The sequence below is a fragment of the Triticum urartu genome, chromosome 1A (assembly GCF_056163025.1).
Source record: "Triticum urartu cultivar PI428250 chromosome 1A, HENAU_Tu73, whole genome shotgun sequence".
NCBI classification, from domain to species: Eukaryota; Viridiplantae; Streptophyta; class Magnoliopsida; order Poales; family Poaceae; genus Triticum; species Triticum urartu.
In genome coordinates, this window is record NC_141873.1 from 181,778,364 (window position 1) to 181,792,930 (window position 14,567).

General features: G+C 44.1%; 1 protein-coding gene across 1 annotated transcript; it reads left to right on the forward strand.

Moving 5' to 3' along the window:
• The first annotated feature begins 2,306 nt into the window (after positions 1 to 2,306).
• Positions 2,307 to 2,897, forward strand: LOC147990534 (uncharacterized). Its single transcript, XM_087538272.1, has one exon. The coding sequence runs from the start codon at positions 2,307 to 2,309 to the stop codon at positions 2,895 to 2,897; it is 591 nt and encodes a 196-aa protein (XP_087394398.1).
• The last annotated feature ends 11,670 nt before the right edge of the window (positions 2,898 to 14,567 follow it).

Below are 14,567 nucleotides of genomic sequence, written 5' to 3' on the forward strand. Positions count from 1 at the left end.
ACTTCACAATGCCTTCCTCTAGGCCCAAATATGGTGACGTGTTATGTAGTCGACGTTCAAATAACACCACTAGAGGAGAGACAACATACATCTCATCAAAATATCGAACGAATACCAAATTCACATGACTACTAATAGCAAGACTTCTCCCATGTCCTCAGGAACAAACATAACTACTCACAAAGCATATTCATGTTCATAATCAGAGGGGTATTAATATGCATATAGGATCTGAACATATGATCTTCCACCAAATAAACCAACTAGCATCAACTACAAGGAGTGATTAACACTACTAGCAACCCATAGGTACCAATCCCGGACTTGGAGACAAGAATTGGATACAAGAGCTGAACTAGGGTTTTGAGAGGAGATGGTGCTGGTGAAGATGTTGATGGAGATTGCCCTCTCCCGATGAGAGGAGCGTTGGTGATGACGATGGCGATGATTTCCCCCTCCCGGAGGGAAGTTTCCCCGGCAGAACAGCTCCGCCAGAGCCCTAGATTGGTTCCGCCTCGTGGCGGCGGAGTTTCATCCGAGAAGATGGCTTTTGATTTTTTTTCTCATCGAGACTTCATATAGCAGAAGATGGCCATCGGAGGGCCACCAGGGGGCCCACGAGGTAGGGGGCATGCCCAGGGGGGTAGCGCGCGCCCCCCACCCTCGTGGGCAGGGTGTGGCCCCCTGGTGAACTTCTTGCACTCAGTATTTTTTATATATTCGGAAAACGTCTTCCGTGAAGTTTCAGGACTTTTGGAGCTATGCAGAATAGGTCTCTAATATTTGCTCCTTTTCCAGCCCAGAATCCCAGTTGCCGACATTCTCCCTCTTTATGTAAACCTTGTAATATAAGAGAGAATAGGCATAAGTATTGTGACATAATGTGTAATAACAGCCCATAATGCAATAAATATCGATATAAAAGCATGATGCAAAATGGACGTATCAGCGGGATGGCACCGATGGTACCTTCACCATTAGTGCAACCCTTGACGACAAATAGGAAAGCGCGCTCATTACCTTCCTACGAGCGAATGTTGATGTGTTTTCCTGGCAACCATCTGACATCCCCGGTGTTCCCAGGGAGGTAATCGAGCACCACCTTGTTGTCTGTCCTCATGCCTGTCCCGTCAAGCAGAAAGACGGAAAGCAAGCCTTGGAGAGGCAACAGTTCATTGCTGAGGAGATTAAGAAACTTGAAGCAGCAGCTTTGGAGAGAGGAGTATTGCATCCAACTTGGTTAGCAAATCCAGTGATGGTACGCAAGGCAAATGGGAAGTGCGGACTTTGTATTGACTTCACTGGCTTGAACAAAGCTTGTCCGAAGGATCCCTTCCCTTGTCGCGCATTGATCAGATCGTTGGCTCCACCTCAGGATGTGATTTGCTCCCTTTCCTTGATGTGTACTTTGGCTACCATCAGATCTTCATGGCTAAGGAAGACAAAGAGAAGACCGCATTTATTACCCCATGTGGAACATACTGCTTTTTATGTATGCCATTTGGGCTAAAAAGCACTGGTTCCATGTTTTCAAGGGCCGTATAGATTGGTTTCGAATCTCAACTGCATAGGAACATTGAAGCATATATGGATGATATAGTGGTCAAAACCAAGGACAAGTCTACGTTCATTGAAGATTTGGAAGAAACCTTTGCAAATTTGCGGAAGATCAACTTGAAACTCAAACCAAAGAAATGTGTGTTCGGTGTCCCGTCCGGCAAGCTCCTTGGATTCTTTGTGTCTCAACAAGGGATAGAAGTAAACCTTCAAAAAATCAAGGCAATAGAACAGATCCAAGCCCCGAAGGCTGTCAAGGATGTGAGGCGTCAGGCCGGCTATGTTGCCTCACTAAGTAGGTTCATTTCAAAATCTGTTGAGCGTGCCCTGTCATTCTTCAAAATCTTGAAGAAAGTTGGTCCAATGGAATGGACTCCAGAGGCGGAGGCTGCACTACAGGATTTGAAAGCTTACCTTTCCTCTGGTCCAACCCTGGTCGCACCTAAACCACAAGAGCCGTTGTTGTTGTATCTGGCAGCAACGAACCAAGTGGTTAGTGCTGCCTTGGTGGCGCAGAGAGAAGTGGCTAGCGAAGAAACTACTGCGGCAGAACCACTCAGTGATGAACCAACTTTATCTCAGCAGGGCCTGATGGTGACAATGAAGGGGAGCCACAAATTGGTGCTGATAAATGAAAGGCGTTAGCAAGAAAGAAGATGGTGCAGCGACTAGTTTACTTTGTTAGCTCCCTCTTGCAAGGGGCTAGGTTAAGGTATTCTGGGGTACAAAAGTTAATCTTCGGCCTCCTTATGGCCTCGAGGAAGCTGAGCCATTACTTTCAAGCTCACGAAATCACAGTTGCGACCCGCCTTCCGCTGAAGCGTATCTTGAGGAACCCCGAGGCCACCGACAGGATAGTAGACTGGACGCTAGAACTGTCAAGTTTCGCTTTGAAGTTTGAAAGCACGGCAACTATCCAAAGTAGAGCACTGGCAGAATTCATAGCAGAATGGACGCCAACGCTCGATGAAGAGGTTGTGGAAACAATCATCCCCAGCAAGGAGCCACCCAAGGAATGGATCATGTACTTTGACGGTGCTTTCTCACTCCAAGGTGCTAGGGTAGGAGTGTTACTCGTTGCACCCACCGGAGAATACCTCAAGTACGTTATCCAAATGAATTTCCCCAGGGAAGATGCCACCAACAACACAGCAGAGTATGAAGGAATCCTTGTCGGGCTTAGAATTGCAGTGGAGTTGGGGATAAAGAAGTTAATCATATGTGGCGACTCCCAGCTCGTTGTGAAGCAAGTGAATAAGGATTACCAAAGCCCACTGATGGAAGCATACATGGAAGAGGTGAGGAAGCTGGAAGAACACTTCAACGGGCTGCAAACATAGCACATACCCCGTGCGGAAAACAGCATTGTTGATCAGTTGTCGAAGTGTGCTGCGCAAAAGCTTCTTGTGGAAACAGGAACTTTTGTACTCCACCTAACTCAACCATCAGTTTATCCATTAGCATTGGCCAGGAAAAGAAGAAAACTCAACACCGGCAAACATTTCCCTGTAGAGCTCCTCGAAGTCGCTGGTGAGAAGGTTGCCTGGGGAAACCCTATGCTAGCCGGCGAGCTGCGTTCTCGGGCAGAACCTTGAGTTCTTGTTATCGAGGCAAGCGCTCTCATAGTAGAGGAGATGCCTTTAGTCCTTGTCGTCGAGCCTCAAGCTCCGACATGGGGACAACACATAGTCCAATTCTTGCAAATTGGAGAATTTCCTAATGACCTAGAGGAATCTGAGAAAGTGGCCCGGCAGTCTAGTATGTACCAGTTTGTGGACAACATTCTATACAGAAAGAGGCCAAATTGTATGAAGCTGAAATGTATCAGTCAAGAAGATGGACTAATGTTGTTGGTAGAGATACATGGACGTGTGTGTGGCTCGCATATGGGATTAAGAGCAGTTGTCGGGAAAGCTTTCCAGCAAGGATTCTATTGGTCCACCGCCCACCGGGATGCAACTAAGCTCGTCAACAAGTGTGAAGCATGCCAGTTCCACTCCAAGAATATTCATCAGCCAGCTCAAGCCCTTCAAATCATCCCTTTATCCTGGCCCTTCGCGGTCTGGGGGCTCAACAACTCGGGCCCCTTTTCCCATGCTACTGGGCTTTGAATTCCTGTATGTAGCAATTGAAAAGTTTACAAAGTGGCCCGAAGTAGAGACAGTGATAAAGGTGATGGCGCAATCGGCTATTGATGTCTACTACACAACCTTCTTCTTGTAGACGTTGTTGGGCCTCCAAGTGCAGAGGTTTGTAGGACAGTAGCAAATTTCCCTCAAGTGGATGACCTAAGGTTAATCAATCCATGGGAGGCATGGGATGAAGATGGTCTCTCTCAAACAACCCTGCAACCAAATAGCAAAGAGTCTCTTGTGTCCCCAACACACCCAATACAATGGTAAATTGTATAGGTGCACTAGTTCGGCAAAGAGATGGTGATACAAGTGCAATATGGATGGTGGATATAGGTTTTTGTAATCTGAAAATATAAAAACAGCAAGGTAACTAATAATAAAGGTGAGCACAAATGGTATTGCAATGCTTCGGAACAAGGCCTAGGGTTCATACTTTCACTAGTGCAAGTTCTCTCAACAGTAATAACATAATTGGATCATATAACAATCCCTCAACGTGCAACAAATAGTCACTCCAAAGTCACTAATAGCGGAGAACAAACGAAGAGATTATTGTAGGGTATGAAACCACCTCAAAGTTATTCTTTTCGATCAATCCATTGGGCTCTTCCTATAAGTGTCACAAACAGCCCTAGAGTTTGTAGTAAAATAACACCTTAAGACACAAATAAACCAAAACCCTAATGTCACCTAGATACTCCAATGTCACCTAAAGAATCTGCGGGTATGATCATACGATATGCATCACACAATCTCAGATTCATCTATTCAACCAACACAAAGAACTTCAAAGAGTGCCCCAAAGTTTCTACCAGAGAGTCAAGACGAAAACGTGTGCCAACCCCTATGCATAGATTCCCAAGGTCATGGAACCCGCAAGTTGATCAGCAAAACATACATCAAGTGAATCAATAGAATACCCCATTGTCACCACGGGTATCCCATGCAATACATACATCAAGTGTTCTCAAATCCTTAAACACTCAATCCGATAAGATAACTTCAAAGAGAAAGCTCAATCCATTACAAGAAGGTAGAGGGGGAGAAACATCATAAGATCCAACTATAGTAGCAAAGCTCGCAGTACATCAAGATTGTGCCAAATCAAGAACACAAGACAGAGAGAGAGATCAAACACATAGCTACTGGTACATACCCTCAGCCATGAGGGTGAACTACTCCATCCTTGTCTTGGAGAGCGTCGGGATGATGAAGATGGCCACCGGTGATGATTCCCCCCTCCAGCAAGGTGCCGGAACAGGGTCCCGATTGGTTTTTGGTGGCTACAGAGGCTTGCGGCGGCAGAACTCCCGATCTAGGTTTCTTTTCGGGGCTTTCTGTATTTATAGGAATTTTTTGCGTCGGTCTCACGTCAGGGGGGTCTCTGAGTCATCCACAAGGCAGGGGGCACGCCCAGGGGGTAGGGCACGCCCTCTACCCTCGTGGATGGCTCGGGACTCTTCCGGCCCAACTATTTTACTCCGGGGGCTTCTTTTGGTCCATAAAAATCATCAAAATTTGGCATGTCAATTGGACTCTGTTTGGTATTCCTTTTCTGTTAAACTCAAAAACAAGGAAAAAACAAAAACTGGCACTGGGATCTAGTTTAATAGGTTAGTCCCAAAAATCATATAAAATAGCATATAAATGCATATAAAACATCCAAGATGGATAATATAATAGCATGGAACAATAAAAAATTATAGATACGTTGGAGACGTATCAAGCATCCCCAAGCATAATTCCTTCTCGTCCTCGAGTAGGTAAATGATAAAAACAGAATTCTTGATGTGGAATGCTACCTAACATATTCATCAATGCAATCCTCTCTATTGTGGCAAGAATATTTAGATCCATAAGATTCGAAACAAAAGTTTAATATTGACATAAAAACAATAATACTTCAAGCACACGAACAAAGCAATCATGTCTTCTCAAAATAACATGGCCAAAGAAAGCTATCCCTACAAAACCATATAGTATTGCTATGCTCTATCTTCGTCACACAAAGTATTTAATCATGCACAACCTCGATGACAAGCCAAGCAATTGTTTTATACTTTTGATGTTCTCAAACTTTTTCAATCTTCACGCAATACATGAGCGTGAGCCATGGATATAGCACTAAAGGTGGAATAGAATGGTGGTTGTGGAGAAGACAAAAAGGAGAAGATAGTCTCACATCAACTAGGCCTATCAACGGGCTATGGAGTTTCCCATCAATAGATATCAATGTGACTGAGTAGGGATTGCCATGCAATGGATGCACTAGAGCTATAAGTGTATGAAAGCTCAAAAAGAAACTAAGTGGGTGTGCATCCAACTTGCTTGCTCACCAAGACCTAGGGCATTTTGAGGAAGCCCATCATTGGAATATACAAGCCAAGTTCTTATAATGAAAATTCCCACTAGTAAATGAAAGTGACAACATAGGAGACTCTCTATCATGAAAATCATTGTGCTACTTTGAAGCACAAGTGTGGTAAAAGGATAGTAGCATTGCCCCTTCTCTCTTTTTCTCTCATTTTTTTGTTTTCTTTTCTTTTTTGGTTTTTTTGCCTCTTTTTATTTTTCGTCCAGAGTCTCATCCTGACTTGTGGGGGAATCATAGTCTCCATCATCCTTTCATCACTGGGACAATGCTCTAATAATGAAGATCATCACACTTTTATTTACTTACAACTCGATACTTAGAACAAAATATGACTCTATATGAAAGCCTTCGGCAGTGTACCGGGATGTGCAATGAATCAAGAGTGACATGTATGAAAGAATTATGAACGGTGGTGTTGCCACAAATACGATGTCAACTACATGATCATGCAAAGCAATATGAGAATGATGGAGCGTGTCATAATAAACGGAACGATGGAAAGTTGCATGTTAATATATCTCGGAATGGCTATGGAAATGCCATAATAGGTAGGTATGGTGGCTGTTTTAAGGAAGGTAATGGTGGGTGTATGGTACCGGTGAAAGTTGCGCGGCACAAGAGAGGCTAGCAATGGTGGAAGGGTGAGAGTGTGTATAATCCATGGACTCAACATTAGTCATAAAGAACTCACATACTTATTGCAAAAATCTATTAGTCATCGAAACGAAGTACTACGCGCATGCTCCTAGGGGGATAGATTGGTAGGAAAAGACCATCGCTCGTCCCCTACCACCACTCAAAAGGAAGACAATCAAAAAATAAATCATGCTCCGACTTCATCACATAACAGTTCACCATACGTGCATGCTACGGGAATCACAAACTTTAACACAAGTATCTCTCAAATTCACAACTACTCACTAGCATGACTCTAGTATTACCATCCTCATATCTCAAAATAATCATAAGGAATCAAACTTCACATAGTACTCAATGCACTTTATATGAAAGTTTTATTATATCCCTCTTGGATGCCCATCATATTAGGACTAAATTTATAACCAAAGAAAATTACCATGCTGTTTAAGACTCAAAATAATATAAGTGAATCATGAGAGTTCATCAATTTCTTCAAAATAAAACCACTGCCGTGCTCTAAAAAGATATAAGTGAAGAACTAGAGAAAATGACAAACTACTCCGAAAGATATAAGTGAAGATCAATGAGTAGTTGAATAATTATGCAACTATGTAAAGACTCCTCATAAATAAAATTTCAGATCTTAAGTACTTTATTCAAACATCAAGCACATCAAGCAAAACAAAATAAAATGACATTGCAAGGATAGCACATATCATGTGAAGAAGCAAAAACTTAGGCTCAACCAAAACTGACTGATAGTTGTTGAAGAAGAAAGGTGGGATGCCAACCAAGGTATCCCCAAGCTTAGATTCTTGATACTTCTTAAAATATTAACTAGGGATGCCTTGGGCATCCCCAAGCTTGAGATCTTGTGTCTCCTTAATTCCTCTCATATCATAGTTTCCTGGAATCCTAAAAACTTCATGCACACAAAACTCAACAAGAACTCGTGAGATAAGTTAGTATAAATCAACGCAAAACCTAATCATTCTCTACTGTAGAAAACCACTACAATTATAATTTGACATTGCATACTAAATGCCTATGCATATTTAATAGTCCTATCCCGAAATAGAATCATTAAACAAGCAAACATATGCAAACAATGCAAACATAACAGCAATCTGTCTAAAATGGATAGTCTATAAAGAATGCAAGAGGAATCATACTTCTTTAACTCCAAAAATTATGAAACATTACCACACTGTAGATAATTTTTTGTTACTCATTGCGTAAAAAATTCAAGATTTTATCATGTTCTGACTATTCACAAATATTCAAAACATAACAGCAAACTTTCTGTTTTTAAAACAGCAACAAATGGACTAGCAAAATAAGCATGGTAAAGGCTATACTTGACCTTTTTATTGAAGTAAAAGATGCAAAATATTACTCTAAATAACAGCAAGCAAATCATAATAAAAGAAAATGACGCTCCAAGCAAAATTCACATCATGTGGTGAATAAAAATATAGCCTCAAGTAAAGTTACCGATAAACGAAGACGGAAGAGGGGATGCCTTCTGGGGCATCCCCAAGCTTAGGCTCTTGGTTGTCCTTGAATATTACCTTGGGGTGCCTTGGGCATCCCCGAGCTTAGGCTCTTACCACTCCTTATTCCATAGTCCATTGAATCTTTACCCAAAACTTGAAAACTTCACAACACAAAACTTAACAAAAAACTCATAAGCTCTATTAGTATAAGAAGGCAAATCACCACTTAGGTACTGTCAAGACAAGATTCATAATTTTTCTCACATGATGCCTATTGTACCATACCATTTCTACAATTTATATTAAGCAATATAAGCCATAGAAACTAGAAAACAAGCAAACTATGCATCGAAAATAGAATCTGTCAAAAATAGAATAGTCTTTAGTTATCTGTAACTCTCGAATACTTATGTAACTCCAAAAATTCTAAAGAATTAGGAAAACCTGAGAAATTTGTTCATTAATCTTCTGCAAAAAGAATCAATATTTTATCACGCTTCTGTAAAAAAATGAGAATTGTTTTCCTGAGTGCAAAAGTTTTTGTTTTTTGGCAAGATCAAATCAACTATCACCATAGATCATCCCAAAGGTCTTACTTGGCACTTTATTGAAACAAAAGCTATAAAACATGATTACTACAGTAGCTTAATCATGTGAACACACAAAAACAGTAGGGGTAAATATTGGGTTGTCTCCCAACAAGCGCTTTTCTTTAATGCCTTTCTAGCTAGGCATGATGATTTCAATGATGCTCACATAAAAGATAAGATTTGAAATATAAAGAGAGCATCATGAGCAATATAACTGGCACATTTAATCCTAACCCACTTCCTATGCATAGGGATTTTGTGAGCAAACAACTTGTGGGAACAAGAATCAACTTGCATAGGAAAGTAAAACAAGGATAACTTCAAGATTTTCAACACATAGAGAGGAAAGTTGATATTATTGCAATATGTAAAAGCATATGTTCCTCTCTCATAATAATTTTCAGTAGCATCATGAATGAATTCCACAACATAACCATCACATGAAGCATTCTTTTCATGATCTACAAGCATCGAATTTTTATTACTCTCCACATAAGCAAATTTCTTCTCATGTATAGTAGTAGGAGCAAACTCAACAAAATAACTATCATGTGAGGCATATTCATCATAGATGGGAGGGATGCTTTCATCATAATAAATTTGCTCATCAAAACTTGGGGCACAAAAAATATCATCTTCATCAAACATAGCATCCCCAAGCTTGTGCCTTTGCATATCATTAGCATCATGGATATTCAAAGAATTCATACTAACAACATTGCAATCATGCCCATCATCCAAAGATTTAAAGCCAAACATTTTAATGCATTCTTGTTATAACAGTTTGGCACAATTATCGGAATCCTTATTTTCACGAAAGACATTAAAAAGATGAAGCATCTGAGGCAACCTCAATTCCATTTTATTTGTAGTTTTCTTTTATAGACTAAACTAGTGATAAAACAAGAAACAAAAAGATTCGATTGCAAGATCTAAAGATATACCTTCAAGCACTAACCTCCCCGCAACGGCGCCGGAAAGGAGCTTGATGTCTACTACACAACCTTCTTCTTGTAGACGTTGTTGGGCCTCCAAGTGCAGAGGTTTGTAGGACAGTAGCAAATTTCCCTCAAGTGGATGACATAAGGTTTATCAATCCATGGGAGGCATAGGATGAAGATGGTCTCTCTCAAACAACCCTGCAACCCAATAGCAAAGAGTCTCTTTTGTCCCCAACACACCCAATGCAATGGTAAATTGTATAGGTGCACTAGTTCGGCGAAGAGATGGTGATACAAGTGCAATATGGATGGTGGATATAGGTTTTTGTAATCTGAAAATATAAAAACAGCAAGGTAACTAATGATAAAAGTGAGCACAAATGGTATTGCAATACTTCGAAACAAGGCCTAGGGTTCATACTTTCACTAGTGCAAGTTCTCTCAACAGTAATAACATAATTGGATCATATAACAATCCCTCAACATGCAACAAATAGTCACTCCAAAGTCACTAATAGCGGAGAACAAATGAAGATTTTATTGTAGGGTACGAAACCACCTCAAAGTTATTCTTTCTGATCAATCCATTGGACTATTCCTATAAGTGTCACAAACAGCCCTAGAGTTTGTAGTAAAATAACACCTTAAGACACAAATCAACCAAAACCCTAATGTCACCTAGATACTCCAATGTCACCTCAAGTATCTGCGGGTATGATTATACGATATGCATCACACAATATCAGATTCATCTATTCAACCAACACAAAGAACTTCAAAGAGTACCCCAAAGTTTCTGCCGGAGAGTCAAGACGAAAACGTGTGCCAACCCATATGCATAGATTCCCAAGGTCACGGAACCCGCAAGTTGATCAGCAAAACATACATCAAGTGAATCAATAGAATACCCCATTGTCACCACGGGTATCCCACGCAAGACATACATCAAGTGTTCTCAAATCCTTAAAGTCTCAATCAAATAAGATAACTTCAGAGGGAAAACTCAATCCATTACAAAAAGGTAGAGGGGGAGAAACATCATAAGATCCAACTATATTAGCAAAGCTCGCGGTACATCAAGATCGTGCCAAATCAAGAACACGAGAGAGAGAGAGATCAAACACATAGCCACTGGTACGTACCCTCAGTCCCGAGGGTGAACTACTCCCTCCTCGTCATGGAGAGTGCCGGGATGATGAAGATGGCCACCGGTGATGATTCCCCCCTCTGGCAGGATGCCGGAACAGGGTCCCGATTGGTTTTTGGTGGCTACAGAAGCTTGCGGCGGCGGGACTCCCAATCTAGGTTTCTTTTTGGGGGTTTCTGTATTTATAGGAATTTTTGGCGTTGGTCTCACGCCAGGGGGGGTCTCCGAGTCATCCATGGGGCAGGGGGCGCGCCTAGGGGGTTGGGTGTGCCCTCCACCCTTGTGGATGGCTCAGGACTCTTCTGGCCCAACTATTTTACTGCAGGGGCTTCTTTTGGTCCATAAAAAATCATCAAAAATTGGCACGTCAATTGGACTCCGTTTGGTATTCCTTTTCTGTAAAACTCAAAAACAAGGAAGAAAACAGAAACTGGCAGTGGGCTCTAGGTTAATAGGTTAGTCCCAAAAATCATATAAATTAGCATATAAATGCATATAAAACATCCAAGTTGGATAATATAATAGCATGAAACATCAAAAATTATAGATACGTTGGATACGTATCAGCTATCAAGTTCTTCAAGGGATTGGTGTGTCATTTTGGAGTACCCAACAGGGTGATCACCGACAACGGCACCCACTTCATAAGCCACGCCTTCATGCAGTACATCCAGAGCCTTGGAAGCAAGGTCTCTTTTGCCTCTGTTGCGAACCCAAGGAGCAACAGGCAGGCAGAAAGGATTAATGCTGAAGTGCAGCGGGGGCTGAAGACAAGAACCTTTGATAAATTGCGAAAATACAGCAAATGCTGGATTGATGAGTTGCCATTTGTTCTTTGCTCAATCGGGGCAACACCAAATCGAGATACTCGCCAGACCCCTTCTCCCTGATATAGGTGCAGAAGCAATGCTCCCCACGTAATTCATATACGAGTCACTTCGGATGCTTGCCTACAATGAAGTAGCGCAAGAGCAGCTACGGCATGACGATGCCACACTCCTCGAGGAAGATCGTCTCCGGGCTGTTGTACATGTTGCATGATACCAGCAAGCCCTGCGCCGCTATCACAATCACATGGTTCATGCCCGAAGCCTTGAGGAAGGTGACCTTGTCCTTAGGCGTGTTCAGTCCCCTAAGGGTGTAAACAAGTTGACACCAAAGTGGGAAGGCCCTTACCGGGTAGTACGTGTCACCAGACCTGGCACGGTCTGTCTGGAGACCGAAGATGGCATCCCAATGCAAAACTCATGGAACAATGAGCATCTTCGTAAGTTATACATGTAAGGCGCGATTGTCGGGCCTTGCCCTGGCAACCTGTTTTATACAAGAATAGTCCCCAGGACTTGTAACCCTTTGTACAAAACCAGGCGCAAACCCTATGAATAGTTAATAAAACGAAGTGCTTTCAAAAAAACTTGCATGCATATTTTCTTAAGTATGACTTTATTGTGATTAGAATAGTCCTAAGTGAAGATGACTAACTCATTGTGACAGAACATGTGTTGTTATATCTCCTCTTTTCTTCTTCTTTTTGGTGGTAACAGAAAGGTTCCATCACGGATAAGTTCCCAGGGAAGAAGCAGTGCGGGACGGAGGGATCCGGATCTAGACGGAGGCGCGTTTGGATCGGGGGAGTGGTGGATCTCATCCCACTCTCTCCGGATCCGGCCGGAGTAACTCCGGCGAGCTCGAGGACGAACTCCGGCGGGTGGCTCGGGCTCCAGCGAGCGTGTGGGGGCGGCACCGGCGGACGACGTCAGCGAGGCGGCGGAGCTCCGGCGTGGCATGGCGGCAACCGGCGAAGGACGGCGACCGGACGGAGGGCGGCGAGGCGAGCTCGAGGCGGCGGGGCGCTCTCTGTGGCCGGTGGGCGACTCCGGCGGCGACCGGAGAACACGGCGGCGCGGGGCTCCCGAGGCGGCGCGGGGCCGACCAGGCGCGGGGCGGCGGCGCGCGCTCCCGGCGACCGAGCGGCGGCGGAGCGAATCGGGGCCCGGGCGGGCCTGCCCTGGGCCTGGCGGGCCGCGGGAGGTGGGAGGCGCGTGGTGGGACAGGTGGCGCTATCCGGTAGGCTGAGGCGGCGGAGGCGATGACGTGGCACACTTCGATTGGCTGGAGTGATGTGGCCGGCGAGATGGACGCGTCCGCCGGCGGGCGGACATGTCCGGCGGCGTGGAGGGAGTTGGATCTAGGGTTGGGGAGTTTAGGGTTTCATCCGGATTTCGGGGAAGGGGTCTATATATAGGCATAGAGGGAGCTAGGGGAGTCCAAAAGAGGTGCGGTTTTCGGCCACGCGATCGTGATCGAACGCTCTAGATGATGGAGAGGGTTTTGGGCCACTTTGGAAGGGTGTTGGGCTGCAACACACAGGAGGCCTTCTCGGTCCCTCGGTTAACTGTTGGAGCATCAAACGAAGTCCAAATGGTACGGAACTTGATAGGCGGTCTACCGGTAGTAAACCAAGGCCGCTTGGCAAGTCTCGGTCCAATCCGGAAATGGTTAATCCCCACACACGAGAAGAAGGTAGAAATGACCACCGGAGGAGAACGGAGCGCCGGAATGCAAAACGGACAACGGGGAAAATGCTCGGATGCATGAGACGAATACGTATGAAAATGAAATACACATGATGACATGATATGCAATGCATGACACGCAAGCAGTGACAAGGCAACAACAGCGAATAACTGGAGGACACCTGGCACATTGGTCTCGGGGCGTTACAAGCTCTCCGCTTGCTCCTCGCCATTATAGGTGGCGAGCCCAGCTCGGACGGGGACCATATATGCTGGAGGGAGAAATCCCTGAGTCTGCAGCTCTACTAATTGATTGTGTGGGATGGAACACCTCTCCCAATCACCGGGCTTAGGGCTACAGGAGCAGGAGGAGGAGCTGCGATGGTCGGCCATGTTGGAGTGGATTTTTCCGAAGCGAGCTCCGATGGATTCTCGCTGTGGGAAGATGGTATGGATTGGATCTAAGAATCCCCATCCCTTTAATAGACAATTTATTTATCTGGCTAGGGGGGCGAATGTAAAAATGCCCTAGCTCCTCGTATTTGTTCGACGCGTGGAAGATAGCCCTTATTGAGCACAGAAGCCAAGAAGTCCAACATTTATGGGGCCGGACACTACTTAACAACATTCAAAATTTGGAGAAGAACCCGCCTTGCAATGCCGAAGACAATACTGCGCGCCGGACTCGACGTCATTGAACCCTGGTTCGGCGGCTACTAAGGGAGTCCTGGATTAGGGGGTCTGCGGACAGCCGGACTATATCCTTTGGCCGGACTGTTGGACTATGAAGATACAAGATTGAAGACTTCGTCTTGTGTCCGGATGGGACTTTACTTGGCGTGGAAGGCAAGCTAGGCAATACGGATATGTATATCTCCTCCTTTGTAACCGACCTTGTGTAACTCTAGCCCCTTCCGGTGTCTATATAAACCATAGGGTTTAGGTCCGTAGGACAACATACAATCATACCATAGGCTAGCTTCTAGGGTCTAGCCTCTCTGATCTCGTGGTAAATCAACTCTTGTAATAATCATATCATCAAGAACAATCAAGCAGGATGTAGGGTATTACCTCCATCAAGAGGGCCCGAACCTGGGTAAACATCGGGTCCCCTGCCTCCTATTACCATCCGCCTTAGACGCACAGTTTGGGACCCCCTACCCGAGATCCGT